General features: G+C 53.3%; 1 protein-coding gene across 3 annotated transcripts in view; it reads right to left on the reverse strand.

Moving 5' to 3' along the window:
• The window catches only part of FAM107A (family with sequence similarity 107 member A), a 51,490-nt gene that overhangs the window by 12,143 nt on the left and 24,448 nt on the right, over positions 1-14,899 (reverse strand). Inside the window, exon 1 of one of the 3 annotated variants that reach the window (XM_056129373.1) lies at positions 13,662-13,755. The exons of 1 other annotated variant lie outside the window; for it this stretch is intronic. In XM_056129373.1, the coding sequence (XP_055985348.1) occupies positions 13,662-13,740 (79 nt within the window). In that variant the 5' untranslated portion in view covers positions 13,741-13,755. Of the gene's footprint in view, positions 1-4,560; positions 4,630-13,661; positions 13,756-14,899 lie in introns of those variants that run through there. One more of the 3 variants, XM_056129374.1, reaches the window with a different exon arrangement.

The raw sequence follows: 14,899 nt of genomic DNA on the forward strand, positions 1-14,899 counted from the left end.
AAGACTGGGCACGGGGAGACTAACATGAAGGACAGTAGGAGACGGGAATGAAGGGCCGTGTGAGACTGGAATGGGGTGCTCAGTGAGATTGGAATAGGTTCACGGGGAGAATAGACTAAACCGTGGGACGGAGACTGGAGTAAACGGCAGCAGATCACCCACTGGCTTAGCGGTCCTGTTCCCTCCTTCACGAATCTCTTGGCGGCAGCTGCAGGTCAGGGTGGGGAAGTGGCTCATGGCCACTGAATGCACTTGCCGAGAGAGCCCACAACTATTTGTGAACACACACATAATCATGAACAGCTTTCTAAGGGTCTATTTCATCGTGATCCAATTAAAAAAATTAAACCCCCAAAACCCCACTACTTTCATATGCTGATTGTGCTACTCCACCTTGGGGTAGTTGCTCCCCAAAATCTTGGAGGTTGGGCTCTTGACTAAGGCAGCAAGACTGGGCACCACCCTTCCCCTCACCACCAAATCCAACCTAGTAACATCAAACTCCCCGTAAAAGAGCCTTGCACAGGAGCCAGAATACAAGACACTGCAGATGTGGGCCCCACAATCCTGGCTCTCTCGCAAGTCAGGTGGGCTTCTGGGCGGAGGTGAGGTCCTGTCCTGGCTGCTCGGCCCAGGTTGCAGGGGCGTCCAGAGCTAACTGAGGTTCGAGGTGGCCACAAGGGGGCAGAAAGCTGAGCATCTCCAAATGATAAAGATGAGCCGGAGGAGGTGGGGCAGGGAAGAGGACAGGCAACCCCAGGAGAGAGTTAGTGGCAGGAGGGTTTGCCCACAGGTTGTTAGGTTTAGGCTCAAGTACGAAGGATTGTATGGAGGCGGGCGCTGTGCAGACTGAGACTGGACCCAATTCTGCACCTTTATAGACTCAGCAAGGTTCCTTGCTCTGCAGCCTTTGGACCAAACCCACCGCTCTGGGACGCAGCCGCACTGCCACCATGGTTCTGGCTACTCACTACAGAACAGTGAGTTGAAGGTCCCGGTGATGGGGCCTTCCATGGGCTGCGAGGGCCTGTGCTACTCCTCTGCGAGGGCTACCAGGGTGGCCACATTGGGGCTGGTAGGTTCCACTCCAGGGGAGCAGGTGACAAGCAGGACCCAGGGCTTGGAAAGTCCAGCTGTCCACTCCCTGCCGTTGACAGGTTCTAGGACTAACTCCCATCCTGGTCTTGGGCCCAGTTCCCCACCTTCTAACCTTCCTACTGGGGCTCCAAGCCCTGGGTACATACTGACCTCATCAGAGAGTTCCAAAATGCCAAAGCCAGGGTTTCACCCTAGGGAGCCCATTTAGTTGGCCCAGGAGGCAGTCTGGTCTTTGGGATTTTAAGAGCTTAACAGGTGATTCCAATAGCCAATTTTGTAAACTATGGAGTAAAAAAAGGGGAAAAAAATGGACCTCCCCCTAACCCCCAAACAATATTGAAATTAAGCTTCTTTGTCTTGGCCTGAGTGATTTCAGTTGCAAGGCGTCCTTGCAAGTCTGGTTCAGGTCACAGTTCTTCCTTCTTGGAAAGGAGGTTTGGGGCCACACTTGAGTGCTCAGGGGCTATTCCTGGCTCTGTGCTCAGGAGTGACGCCTGAGTGTGTTCAGGAAACCATAGCTGTTGCCCGGGATCAAACCGGTGTCAGATACATTGCCAGGCCAGCACCTTACCCGCTGTGCTACTCCTCTGCCTTAAGGGCTGGTCTCTGCAGCTCTGGAAACTTGGATGGCTCTTTAACCTCTAAAAGACTGAAGGGGCGGAGCATGGGGTAGAGGAACCAGGAGGTGACAGGGAGCTCGAGAGACCTGCAGGCGGCAAGCTGGGCACGAAATTCTCAGGGAAATGGGGACGCTGGGACTGAGTGCCTCTTTCAAGGGCTGGGTAAGAAAAGGTCAGAGCAGAGAAGCTTTTCACCTGGCTCGTCTCTGCTCTAATGATGCACACGGGAGGCCTCACCGGGCTCCCCAGAGGCTCCGTGTGGAGTGAGCTCACAGAGCCCTGGGTTAGGATCACTAAGGGCTCCAGCACGGGTGCTGGGCAGCTGGGCCAACTGCAGGTAGGGTGGCAGCTCAGAAACTAAACAGGCCGCCTCCTGGTTGCACAGGAAGAATGGAGCTAGAGCAGGGGCCCTTCATCAGGACCGCTGTGGGGGACCAGGCACCTGTCCCCCTGCCGTTGCCTGTGTCCTGTCCTGGCAATTGTTCACCTACTGCAACAAGAGATGGTCAGCCAGTGAAACGAAGCTTTTTTTTTTTTTGGAGGGGGACACAGCCAGCTGTGCTCAGGGCTTACTCCTGGGTCTGCACTCAGGGATCACTCCTGGCGGTGCTTCGGGACCCATATGGAGTGCCGGGGATCAAACCAGGGCCAGCTGCATGCAGAACAAATGCCCTACCCCCTGTACTATCGCTCTGGCTCCAAAACAAAGCAGTTTAAGGGGATGTTTGGGGGGCGACTGACTGGGTTTGGCTCGTGACCACACCCCTTCCTAGTTTCAGGACCTTGGACAAAAAGCCTGACATCACTGAGCTCCTCCACTGAAGGCGTAAGGGCCAGACTCGCAGGAGAGGCGCAGAGAAGGAATGATTGGTTACTCAGTGATTGGCAGCCCAGGCAAACTGGAGTCCTCTTGCCCAAAGAGGGCCTGTGGTGAGCTCCCTACACATGGGAAAGGTTCTCTTGCCTCCTCTGGATGCCCCCAGGTGGCCTCGGGAGGCATCCAGCAGTGCTCCTCAGAGGGGAGGAGGCTCTCAAAGAGACCAAGCTGCTTGTTCCAAGGTTCACCAGGTGAAAGGCACTGTGCAGACTCCTGATTAAGTGCTCTTCCTACCACTTCCTTTCTTCCAGGTACAAAGTTCTGTTCCCTTGCCAAAATAAGTTTACATGCGCTTTCTTTTTCTGGCTACGTAAGAACCCACTGAAGAGGCAGTGTGAGCTCATTTTACAGATGAGAAAACAGAGGCCTGGTAATTGCAGAGTCCTTCATCCCTATACAGACTCTACAAATCGATCCTGCGCCTGGTCCCAACAGTTTCTGGGCTGAAGCCAGTGTCCACAAGCCTGTCTGCCCACAGGTCATTCTTTGTCCAGGACGGGACTGCGGGTGGCCTTCCTTCCCTGGGCGTTAGTCAGACTTTCCCTCTGAGGCCCTTTCCCTGCCCTCCCCCTGCCCCCCTCCTCCTGCACCCCTCGAGTTACTCAATTCTATTCAAGCTGATGGGCTCAGAACACACCCAGGGCCTTCTCGGTTCAGAGTTTCCTGGGGCGGAGGTGCAGAGAGGGGAGAGGCCTTTAGATAACTCACTGGCAGAACAGACAGAGGCTTTCAATAAAAGTAACAAGTGTGGCAACTGGATTTGCCGACACTTCTCGCTTCCCAGCAGAGAAAGAGCTGTTTGTATTTCACTGGCCGGCCACCAAAGGACAGTGTCCCGCAGAGCCTCTCTGGGTCCCCCGGCAGCCTGGAGCCAGGCTCGGGGCCCCTGTTGGAGCAGCTTGTCTACTGGCTGCCACCTCCTGCCCAGGAGAAAAGGACCCAAGATCAACCTCCTGGATCCTGAATGGTCCTCGTGACCTCCCAGTGTGACAGGACGCCTGGGCGGGGGCCCGGGCATCGGATACCAGCCGGCAATAGCATCCAGGGCTGCACAAGGGGCTGTCAGCAGGTGGGGAGCTCTGTCTGTGGAGCTGGGCCCCGCCCCCCAGCAAGGGTCGCCGGGCAGAGGGCCTGCTTCCAGTCCTTAGCTGGACACTCGCCATGCCCATGCAGATGCCTACAGGGGGGAAAGACGGTGGCAGGTGCTGTCCCAACAGATCTCAGCCCACTCAGGAGCCACGCCATGCAAGACTCAGGCTTGGGCTGCCTCCTAGGGGGTTGGAGGCAGCTCCAAACACTGGCATGCCCCAACCAACAGCCCTTGCTCCTTGGCCCTATCCCACACTCGCCGTGGATGGATGGCAGAGTGTGAGAGCCAAATTCATCAGATGTGTGGGTCACCAACACACCTTAGCTTGCTGTGAGCCACGCGTTATGCTGGTTCCTTACAGCCCCGTCTCATGAGATCCCGGCAGCAGGACAGAGGGCAGCAGGACAGAGGGATGATGGTGACCTCTCTCTACAGATGGGGAGACTGAGGCTCCCGGAGGAGGGTCATTAGACTTCCTCCGCTCGCAGGGCCAGGATCTAGCCAAGGGCTGTCTGGCTCCCCCGAGCTGCCTTCCTGCCCTAGCCCTGCCGCCCCCTACCTTCCATCACTCAGCTGAGCAGGAAAACCCCCATCTGTGGGATGAAAGGCTGGGCTGAGATCAGACATTACACTGATCCTCCAGATCGACAAAAAAGGAGGGTGGAATTGAGGCGCTCCCTCCAGTTGTGTCCTGTCTCTCCCCCAAACCCTGAAGTTTTTCAGGCTTGGGAGTGGGGGGGCAGAGCCAAGCTCAAAGCACTCAGCTCTCAGGACAGCCCACCCCAGGGCTCCTGCACCCTGCTGCTCTGCACCCCTTCCTTCCTAGCATGGCGCCCCACTCCACAGCAGGTCAGACAGAAGAGAAATAGTCTTACTTCTCAGCCGCGTCCTCTAAGAGCACTCAGGAGCCGAGGGCCTGGCTGCACACGCCACGGGGATGTCCCGACTAGCAAGAAGCCTGCCTCCAGAGGGCGGTTCTTAAACTCCTGGGGACTGCGGGCGGCTGCCCCGTGCCAGCCGGGGAGGCAGCTTTGCATTCCTGTTTATTCTGGTATCAATAAAAAGGAACGGTTGCTATAGTAACGGATATCTCGCTTGGTGCAGGGCCACTTCCACTCTGCGGAACACCATGTCCACGCCGCACACTGGAGACGCACAAGTAAATACCTATTCTGCCGGACGGCGAGGCACGCCAGGCTTTGTTCCAGCCAAGCAGCTCACGCAGAAGCATTTCCCTTGTTCCTAATGGGAGGGTCGGCGAGGACATTCCAGCACTTCCCTGATGGCAGGAGGGTCACTCTTCCTGTGCACAGCGGGGAAATCACGCAGCTCTGAGTCAGCACCTCCTCATCCATAGGGAACTGGGAAACTTCACCTAAATATTTATGCGATCCCTGGAGCTTCAGGGACAGGAGCTGGGAGGATGTAGATAGGGGGGCATGGGGGGGGGGGCGGGCAGTGGAATGGCCCTAGGCCAGGGCTGGGGAGTGAACCTGGGGCAGCCCACTGGGGCAGAGCAGCGCCCTGACTTGGAGCTTTGGTTTGCTGCTTTGTCAAATGTCACAATGACAGGAGGCCTGGGAGGTGCCAGAGGTGACACTTTTTGTGAAAGCAGGCGGTCAAAGGCAGCTAACAGGTCTGTTGCTGCAGCAGGACGGGATTCCCCGGTGCTGGGCCAGGCTGAGTCTTTGCTCCAGGAACTCAGTGAGTGAAGGTGTGACAGTGAAGATCAACATCATGCATAGAGACTGAAGCCCACCTGGCGCTTATAGGGAATGAACAGAGCACTTCCGAACATCCATGTGGACACAGGCAAATGTGTCCAAGCTCTGATCACTGTCTTCAGTGTCTGAGCAAGACTGCTCGCAGCTGCCCGTCAAACCCAGACACAGACAGGCTTTCTCATGATGGGCCATCGTGGGCCGGAAAGTGGGGAGGGGGTTCCAGAACATACACTGAACATGAATAAAGCACTAAAAGTACGATTTCTAAAGATCTATTATTAATGTAGTTGGCACTTACTGACTACCTGCTGAGTTCCGGGAGCTGTTTCAAGGCAATGTTACCGGTGCCCAGGTACTCTAGCTATAAGCTGTGGGCAGGGACAGACAAAAACCTCAGGAGACCAATGAGGAAATGTGGAGCAGTGAGGAATATGGTGGGGAAAGAAAGGGTGAGGTGAAAGGGCAGGGGGCCACCCGAGGAGGTGACATTTAGGGAGGCCTGGAGGGTGAGTCTAGAACATTCCAGGGTTGAAGTGAGCTTGGTATGATGGAAAAAGGCCCGTGGGGCTAGAGTGTGGGGTGTGTTCATGTTGGAGGGGGCAAATGAGGTAAAGAGGGGGATGAGGGCAGAGTGTCCAAGTCCTGGGGGCCTTGTCGTCTGCCATTTAAACGGAAAGGCCCACAGATTCTTGGCTAGGAAAGAATAGTCTGGCCCCAGTGTGTGGTCTTTTGTTTCTTTTTCCCGATTCTGCTTCTCTTGAGATACTTTGAATGGTGGCCTCCCCCAGCTTCCCACCCTGTTCTTGATTAGCTTTGCTGAATTCTGATGGTGCAACTAAGCTAAATTCTTGTCAACTACAAGTAAATTCTTGTCAAATCACTCTTTGATACCCTGGTCCCTGCCCACATGTTGTCCTGTTGAGCATTTCAGAGGCCCACAGTGGCTTGTCTGAGCCAATCCCAGTGACTTTGGACAGCCAGGATAATGGGAGGGATCTCGGGGCAGGGGACAGCTGACAGCTTCTGATGCCCCTGCAGAGGACAGCTCCCCCTACTCAGGTCATCTGGGTGAGACAGAGTCCCCTTGTCAGCCGTGACTTCTAGTCCCATCCAATATTGAAAGACTCTGATGGCAGCCCTCCAGGTCACTGAGAACCCAGGAATTGGGCAGGAATTCCCCAAGATGGGCTGCAGTTTTCCTCAGGCAGTGAGACACATTGAGCTTCTGACTTGTGTACAAACCCATCAACTCCTCCACTGAACTTTGAGGCCGAGTGAGATGCGGGCCTTTTCTTATCCTTCTGAGGATAGGAAAGCCCGGTACCACGTGCTCAATGGCTATTCTTAACTTGAACACACCGAATTCTTGAGCTTCTCCTAACATCATCTTCTTGAGTACATGTGTGTGTGTTTGTGTGTGTTTGCGTGTGTGTGTGTGCACGTATGATCAACAGCCACCATTGTTCAACTCATACCTTATCATTGAAAACTTTCTGCATCCCTCACATAATGGTATACAGCCAGGAGCACATCCATCTGGGGCCTCAGGGATAGCTGACTAATAGCCTGCCTGTCTTTTTTTTTTTATCTCTAAAGAAAAGAAAATCAGGTATGTTCTCCAAAAATGCATAAAGCAAGAACAGAGACTTGAAAACGGGGGAAAAGGGAAAACTCAGAAGCAGAGGTGTACAATTAAATCACGTAGAATTATAATGGGCTGAATCGATAGCACAGTGGTAGGGCGTTTGCCCTGCAATGCGGCTGACGTGGCCGGCCCGAGTTGAATTCCTCAGCCCCTCTTGGAGAGCCCGGCAAACTACCGAGAGTATCTCGCCCGCATGGCAGAGCCTGGCAAGCTACCCGTGACGTATTCGATATGCCAGACACAGTAACAAGTGTCACAATGGAGACATTACTGGGCCCGCTCGAGCAAATCGATGAACAACGGGAGGACAGTGACAGTGACAGTGACAGGATTATAATGAAATGATTAATAGTCAAGCTGTAAAATAGGGTCAGATAGACAGTGCAGGGGGGAGGTGTCTGCCTTGTGTGTGAGTTAGCTGGGTTCAATCCACAGCACCACATATGGCCTCCCTGAGCACAGAGCTAGGAGTCAGCCCTGAGCTACAGGGAGTGGCCCAAGAAACAAAACAAAAGGAAGCAAAACAACAACAATAATAATAATGTGGCCCTATATATATATACACACACACACACATATATATATGCATTTTTTTGCTTTTTGTATCACAGCCAGCAATGCACAGGGATTACTCCTGGCTCTGCACTCAGGAATTATTCCTGGCGGTGCTCAGGAACCATATGGGATGCTATAGCCTGCCTGTCTTGTAGACATGAGTTTTGTGACTGATCCCTCCCACTGCCCTGCCACAACTGAGATCCCAACAACACAGTCCCTTGGGATGCTTAGAGCCCCAATTAAGTGTGTCTGGTGTGCTACAACCGAGTCTGTGTGAGCACTGTGATGCAGAGTATGAGTCCTGGAGAGCACCTCAGCCAACGGTGTGTGACCTCTGGTCATTACCACAACAATGATTTCAACAACAACAGGGAAGGGGGCAATAGAAGTTAACAAAAAGGGAAAAACAGAGCTCTTTAAACTCACATCCATTTATTGATCTGAAAAACATAATAACCACAATGTCTGATGAAGGATCAGTCACACGGAAAAATTCCATAGATGAGTCCCTCACCTTTTCTCCCCAAGATAAAAAGTTAATATATACACGGAGACCCAATCTGAAGGCGTGTGCATTGAACTGGTAACAGGGGCCAGTTCTAAAGCCACGCATCTCAAATGTCACAACCAGACATCATTTGGAATGAGAGTTAAGATGGAATCACTGGGCCATGGATTGCTATGTGAAAACCAGTGGCGGAGGGGGCCGGGAACTTGGATTGTCACATGTTTCTCTGAAGATTTGTTTATACTTTGAGAAAAACTTTCCTCAGCAAAAAACCATAGGCCCTTCACCTTTGCCACTGCACTATAGAAATAATGTCTGGGGTTTTTAAAAGCAAGCAGAGGAACTAGGGAGATAGCTCCAGGTGTGGGAAAAGAGGCCTTGCATGTGTGGGGCTCTGAGCTCCATTCGTGGCACCATGGTACCCTGGGCACTGCTGGGCCAGAGCAGCACTGCATTTCTGAGCCAGAGCACTGGTCCTTCCCACCCAGTTGGCCGAGTATCACCAGGAGTGGCCCCTGGGTCCCTGAACACTGCTTGCAAGTCTGCCCCCTAAAAGCAAGCATATGTTTTTCTATCACACACAATACAAACAACAAAACCAACACAGGTTAAAAATAGAAGAAAGAGCAACTTTCCCCAAACAGCTGTAGTTTCAGTACTAGCAGGTTTTGTTGTTCCCATTTTATATATTGGAAAACAGAGGATCCCCTGGGTGAAAGCATCTTTTGGGAATTCACCTTAGTAATGGTCACACTCAAGCCCCAGTTGCTGCCTCCCTCCCCGACAGCTCTGTGGCTTTCTCTGCCAGTCTCCCTGTTCTCCCGGAAGGAAGAACTCTGGGCTAGCAAGGCACAGGAGATTCTGATTCATGCTGAACCCCATGCAGTATTGAAGGGGGGGCTCCAGGAGCTGGGCACACCTCCTCTTTTCCCTACTCCCATCCCTTTGATTTCTGATTTCTTGGGAACCAGAGAACCCCAAAGGAAGGGGCATAAACATTGGGAGAAGTGGTCATGAGTGGGAGCGGCGTATCTCCCTGCATCCACCGTGGGGGGCCCGGCTGCTGCCTGCGTTAGAAAATGCCAAAGACACATTTCCTTTTGTTTTTGCCCCCACTTTCTCCAAGTCCACAGACATAGGCGCCGGCTTATCTGGACCCAGAAACATCAGACAAGAAGTTTCCATGGCAACTCAAAACCTCCACCTCGGCCCACTAATTCAGTCTGAATCTCCAAGGCCTCTTTTCAGGGTTTCAAAGAGGTTTCTGAGAAACCACCCAACAAAACAGCCCTAAGATCCAACCTTCCCCTCCTCCTGACATGCTCCACTGAAAGGGCACTGGGAGGCGGGCGGGGGGTGGGGAGGGAGAAGCAGTATTATTGGCAGGAAACCTTGTCATGGGATCCTCGAAGAGATTATGAAAGGAAGGAGAGTTGCCTTTACAACAAGTTTGAACCAGGAAGAATTTATCCAGCGGAGGCATTTCAAATGTGAAATAGGAAAGTATGGGGGAGAGGGAATAACTAAGAGTCTTGTTTCCAAGCGCTGGCTCTCAACCCAGCTGCAATTAGGCATGGTTAGGCCAGGCCCTTAGCTTCCGAAGGACCCTGGGGTGCCTTCCCCTCTCAGCACACTTTAATTCATTTGTGATCAGACAAGAAACAGCCAATAGGGACTGGGGAAGTGGCTCAAAGGACCGCTGTGCATGCTTTGCATGTGGAAGCCCTGGTCTGATCCTCAACACCATGTGGTCTGTTGAGCATCTCTGGGTGTTTCATCTTCCTTCCTATAAGAGATGGATGATGAAATGAGGGTTGGGGTGAAAAAGAGGGTGTGTATGTGTGTGTGTGTGTGTGTGTGCGTGCGCGCACGCGCGCGTGTAAGGTTTTGGACAAGCCAAAGCTTGTCAAACCATGATTTTTCTTTTTTTTTTTTTTTTTTGCTTTTTTGGGTCACGCCTGGTGTTGCACAGGGGTTACTCCTGGCTCTGAACTCAGGAATTACTACTGGCAGTGCTCGGGGAACCATATGGGATACTGGGAATCAAACCTGGGTTGGCTGCATGCAAGGCAAATGCCCTACCCGTGATGTTATCGCTTCAGTCCCAAAGCCATGATTTCTGGGGTTGCTAGATGAAACAAAAATACAGCATGTCCAGTTAAGTTTTAATTTCAGGTAATTTTCAGTCAAGCAAATTCATGTAACAGTGGGGACACAATTAGATGAAAACATTGTTTGTTGTGTATCTGAGACTTGAATTTACTTGGCATCCTGTAATTTATCTGGCAATTCTGCTTGGGGCCTGGGGCGGGTAAGAATGGAAGCGATGTCTGTCCCAGAGCAGAGAAACAAAGTCACAGATGCCCTTGAACTGCTTCCTGTCTCCAGCAGCCTGGCCTGAGCTCCATGGGAGGAAGACTGCAGGTCATGTGCTTTGGGTTGACCCTAACCATCGCACTGCAAGGCCCAGAGACAGGGTCAACCAGGCATGAGTCACCTGCAGAGAATGCCCTTCTGGCTCAGCACTGAGGGCAGACGGCACTGCTGGGATGGGGCAGGCATGCTTTTGAGGCAAAGGGGAGACAGGGCACCAAAAACTCCACACTCAGTGTCTGATGGAGGCTGGGCTCCACAGTGACCAGAATAGCTACTTGAGAGCCAGAAAAACATCCATTCAAGTGGAAAAAGGATGACTACAGACTTAAGTTAGTACATTTCAGTAAGCAGAACACACACACACACACACACACACACACACACACACACACTGCAGAGTGGAAATCAGAAAGAGATATCTCTAAGTATTGCCAGCGGCTGCTGTGATTAGTGGAACTATGGGTAAGAATCTGCCTCTTTAAAACCTATTTATTTGTTTTCTGGGCCATATACAATGGTGCTCAGGGCTCAGTGCCGCCTCTGTCCTCAAGATCACTGTTGGCAGTGCTTCAGAGGACCATATGGGGTGCAAGGGATTGAACCAGGGTCAACTGCGTGCAAGTCAAATGCCTTAACTCTTGTACTATCTCGCTAGCCTTGAATCCACCTTCTTTTATCTCATTTCCCCAAAGATTTACAACATATTTAAGGAACACATATATTACTCTAATAGTGGAAAATTATTTTAAAATAATTTTGGGTCAAATTGTCTGAGAGTGTTACATAACAAGGTATATGTTTTGAGGGAATGTTCTTTGACCCTATAATCCTATTGATGGGGATTTCTTTCTTTTGGGGGGGTTTTCGGGCCACATCCAGTGATACTCAGGGGTTACTCCTGGCTCTGTGCTCAAGAATTACTCCTGGTGGTGCTCAGGGGACCATATGGTATGCCAAGGATTGAACCTGGGTCAGCAGGTACAAGGCAAGTGCCCTGTCACTGACTATCACTCTGGGCCCCGCTGGTGGGAGTTTCTTTTTTTGGGGGGGGGGGGGGCTCTTGCCATTTCACTAAGGGTGCAGCTGGCAACTGACTCCTGGCCAGATCCCTTTTGCTCTTGCTAGGTAAGATTTCTATTTTTTAGCGGTGGAGGGGACTGAGCCCAGGGCCTCACACATGATCTATCATTGAGCCTCTTTTGTTGTGGCTTAAGTGAGACAGTCAGAGGCTCACAGTCCAGAGTCTGAATCTCAGCTCCACCCTCTGAAGGGTTATAAGTCTCACGTGTTCCTTCCCAGCCTCCTTTTTCTCCTGTTTATGGTAGGGGTGAATGGTGCCTCCTTCCTTGAGAGGAGGATCACATGTATTTCATCAGCACATCTCTGGGCCTTGCACAGGGCCTGGTGATCAGGGAGCACTGAACACTGGCCGCAAAGTGCAGCGCGTGATGCTGAGATGACACAGTGCAGCATCTGGCAGACAGCAGCCAATGATCACTCACTAGGATTCTTTTTATTCTCAGAAATAGCTGGACCTACATTTCTGTGTCCCTTAGTGGGGCAGAAAAGGGCCGTTAGCAGGATTGTGGGCAATCTACCTCAGCTTTCTGAACCTCAGTCTCCTCACTGGTTAAACTGGGATGACAACGATGCCTTGTTGGTGGTGGAGATTGACAGGCCATCCACCGAGCACAGGAAATTCTCCTGCCAAGGGCTCTGATCCCTTTGCTGTTGTGGGTGGGTGGAGAGATGGAACTGTTCCCTCTGAAATACCAGCTTCATAGTAGAAGGAACACTCGGAAAGTGCTTATAGGGAAATCGCTGGAGCTGGGATTTAAATCAGATTCATCTGGTGATAGGGCCTCTTCTTCTGCCCACAGTGGCTCGCTCAGGCTTATGGTGCTTCCCCAGGGAGGTGCTGCCAGGTCTGAAGTGTGGCCAGGTTTTGCCTTGACATATAGAGATCCGTTCTTCCACTTTCCCATCGTTAACTGCGGCTGCACCCCCCTGGTGGACCAGTGTAATGAAAGCGAGACTGTTAGTCACTGCGCCCATTCCAAGCGCTTCTGGGGTCTGGGGTCTATAGGGAGGATCTCCCGGTGGTCTGGGGGAATGGGGGATGGTTCTGGTTCAAGACAGAGGAGGGTGAGGCCCCAGTTCATTGGCACTTTTTGATTTTTTGTTTGTTTTGTTTTAGTCACACCTAGAGATGCTTAGGGGTTATTCCTGGCTCTGGACTCAGGGATTACTCTTGGTGGGGCTCAAAAGACCATTTAGGGTGCTGGGGATTTAACCCAGGTGGGCTTTTTGCAAGGCAAGCACCCTACCCACTGTACTATCTCCCCAGGCCCTTCTTACACTTCTTAATCACAAAGTGTCAAGGATCCCCTCTGGACCCCTCCACCCCCACAAGACCGATTTTCACCTTTTCTAAACTTCTCTCTCAGAGCAGAGTCGTGAAAACACCAAAAAAAAAAAAAAACCTGCCAAACTCTAAGGGACACACACACACACACACACACACACACACACACACACACACACACACTCTTCGTTCTTTCCTGCACCCCTGTCATGCAAATTACGCTTACACGGGGCCACATAAAACACATTGCGTTTGTTTTAATTTGTGCTCATAGCTAGGTGAACACACTGGACAGAAAACGGAGAAAAACTCCTGTCATCAGACTCCACCCCGAGAAACATCCATCATGAGTTTCCTTCCAAGCCTTTTCCTCCTTGAAGGTGAGGAGGAGGAGCTCGGAATGAAAACCTCGCCGGCCTGAAACTTGCCACCGTGCCGCGACCCCCGCACCCCGCGCGCCCGGGTGCATCTCTGCGCCCGGGGCCTCTGCGCGGCCAGCGCGTGTGACCGCGCGCCCAGGAAAGCGACGCAGCCAAGGGAGCTCCAAGGGAAGACCAGCGGGGCGGGATGCGGGGAAGCCAAGTGCGCAAGACGAAGGGAGGAAGGAACCAGGTTCCAAGAGAAGGGAAGGAAAGGAGGGAAACGGGCCGAGAAGGACCAGGGGCCGGGGCCCAGGTAGAGGCAGCGCTGCGCGCACGTCGTGCAGCCGCTCGCCGTCCCGTCCCGCGGGAGACCGGGGTGCCGGGGCGGGTGCCGGGGAGGTGGTCCCGGGAGTCCCGGGGTGGGTTGCTCGCACTTACCCGACCTGAGCAGCACGGCTCGGTAGAGCCCGCTGGCCTCGGCGGGGCCCAGCGCCCGCTCGCCCAGCCGCTGTGCCATGAGCGCGAGCGTCCGACGGCCGACCCGGCCGAGCGCGCCGTCCGCGGCCCCGTCCCCGCCGCCGCCGATCGAGTTACGCCCGAGCGCCCCGGAGGAGGCCGGGCCCGCGCCCCGCAGGGGTTCCCGCCCCAGGGCGCGCCCGCCTGCAGCGCCCGGGCTCCCAGGCGTCCGGATTCCCTGCCGCGGGCTCGCACCTCCTCGTCCCTTCTACCCGGAGCCGCTGGCCAGGGCGGACGGTCCAAGGAGATGCGGGGTTCTCAAGTGCCCTCCCAGAGGTCCGGTCCCAGCACCGCCAGTTAATAGCGGCGTGACCCCGCGATTGAGCTATCTGACCTCGCAGTCTCAGTTTCCACCCCTGTAAGGGGGGGCGGTGGTGGTCACCCTACCACCCATCTCACCGAAACGGGGGAGTAACGCGCTTCCCGTCTGTCTGTCTTGCAGTCTGTCTGTCTTAGAACAAACTCTGGCAAGCACCGTGCCAACACCTGGTGGAGAGAGTTGGGGGCGGGGGGAAAGGCTGTGGCCCCCACTGTTTGTGGGCTCTGCAGGATCCGCTGTGCAGGCAGAGTCCCTCGAACAGCCCCAGATGGAAGGACAGACCAAAAGAATCTGAGGGACAAAGAGGCAAAGAGAAGGGAAGGAAAGGAGGGAAATGGGCAGACGGTTCTAGAATCCATGAGAAGCACCACGCTGTTGTCTTATGCCATGCTACGTTTCTTCTGAAACAACTCGTTGTGAGGCTGACAGGTAACTCAGCTGTTCTAACATCTGCGTTGCCGCCAGGAGGGAAGATGAGTTCCATTCTGTTTTTTTTTTCTTTTTGGGTCACCCCCAGTGATGCACAGGGGTTACTCCTGGCTCCTCACTCGAAATCACTCCTGGCAGTGCTCGGGGGACCATATGGGATGCGGTGAATCAAACCCAGGTTGGCCGTGTGCAAGGCAAACGCCCTACCCGCTGTGCTATCACTCTAGCCCCGATGAGTTCCATTCTGAACAAAAGCCCACTCACCTGGGACTCCCAACTCATCAGCTGAGTCCCATCCTGGACTCATCAGCGTGTGCAGTCTCTGTCATCATTCCCCCCAAAACTCGTGTCCACATGACAGTTAATGTGTGTGGCTGCCATTATCTCTGCAACCAAAATGTGGATTAGTATT

This window comes from Sorex fumeus, unplaced genomic scaffold (assembly GCF_029834395.1).
Source record: "Sorex fumeus unplaced genomic scaffold, SorFum_2.1 ptg000072l, whole genome shotgun sequence".
In the NCBI taxonomy this organism is placed as follows: domain Eukaryota; kingdom Metazoa; phylum Chordata; class Mammalia; order Eulipotyphla; family Soricidae; genus Sorex; species Sorex fumeus.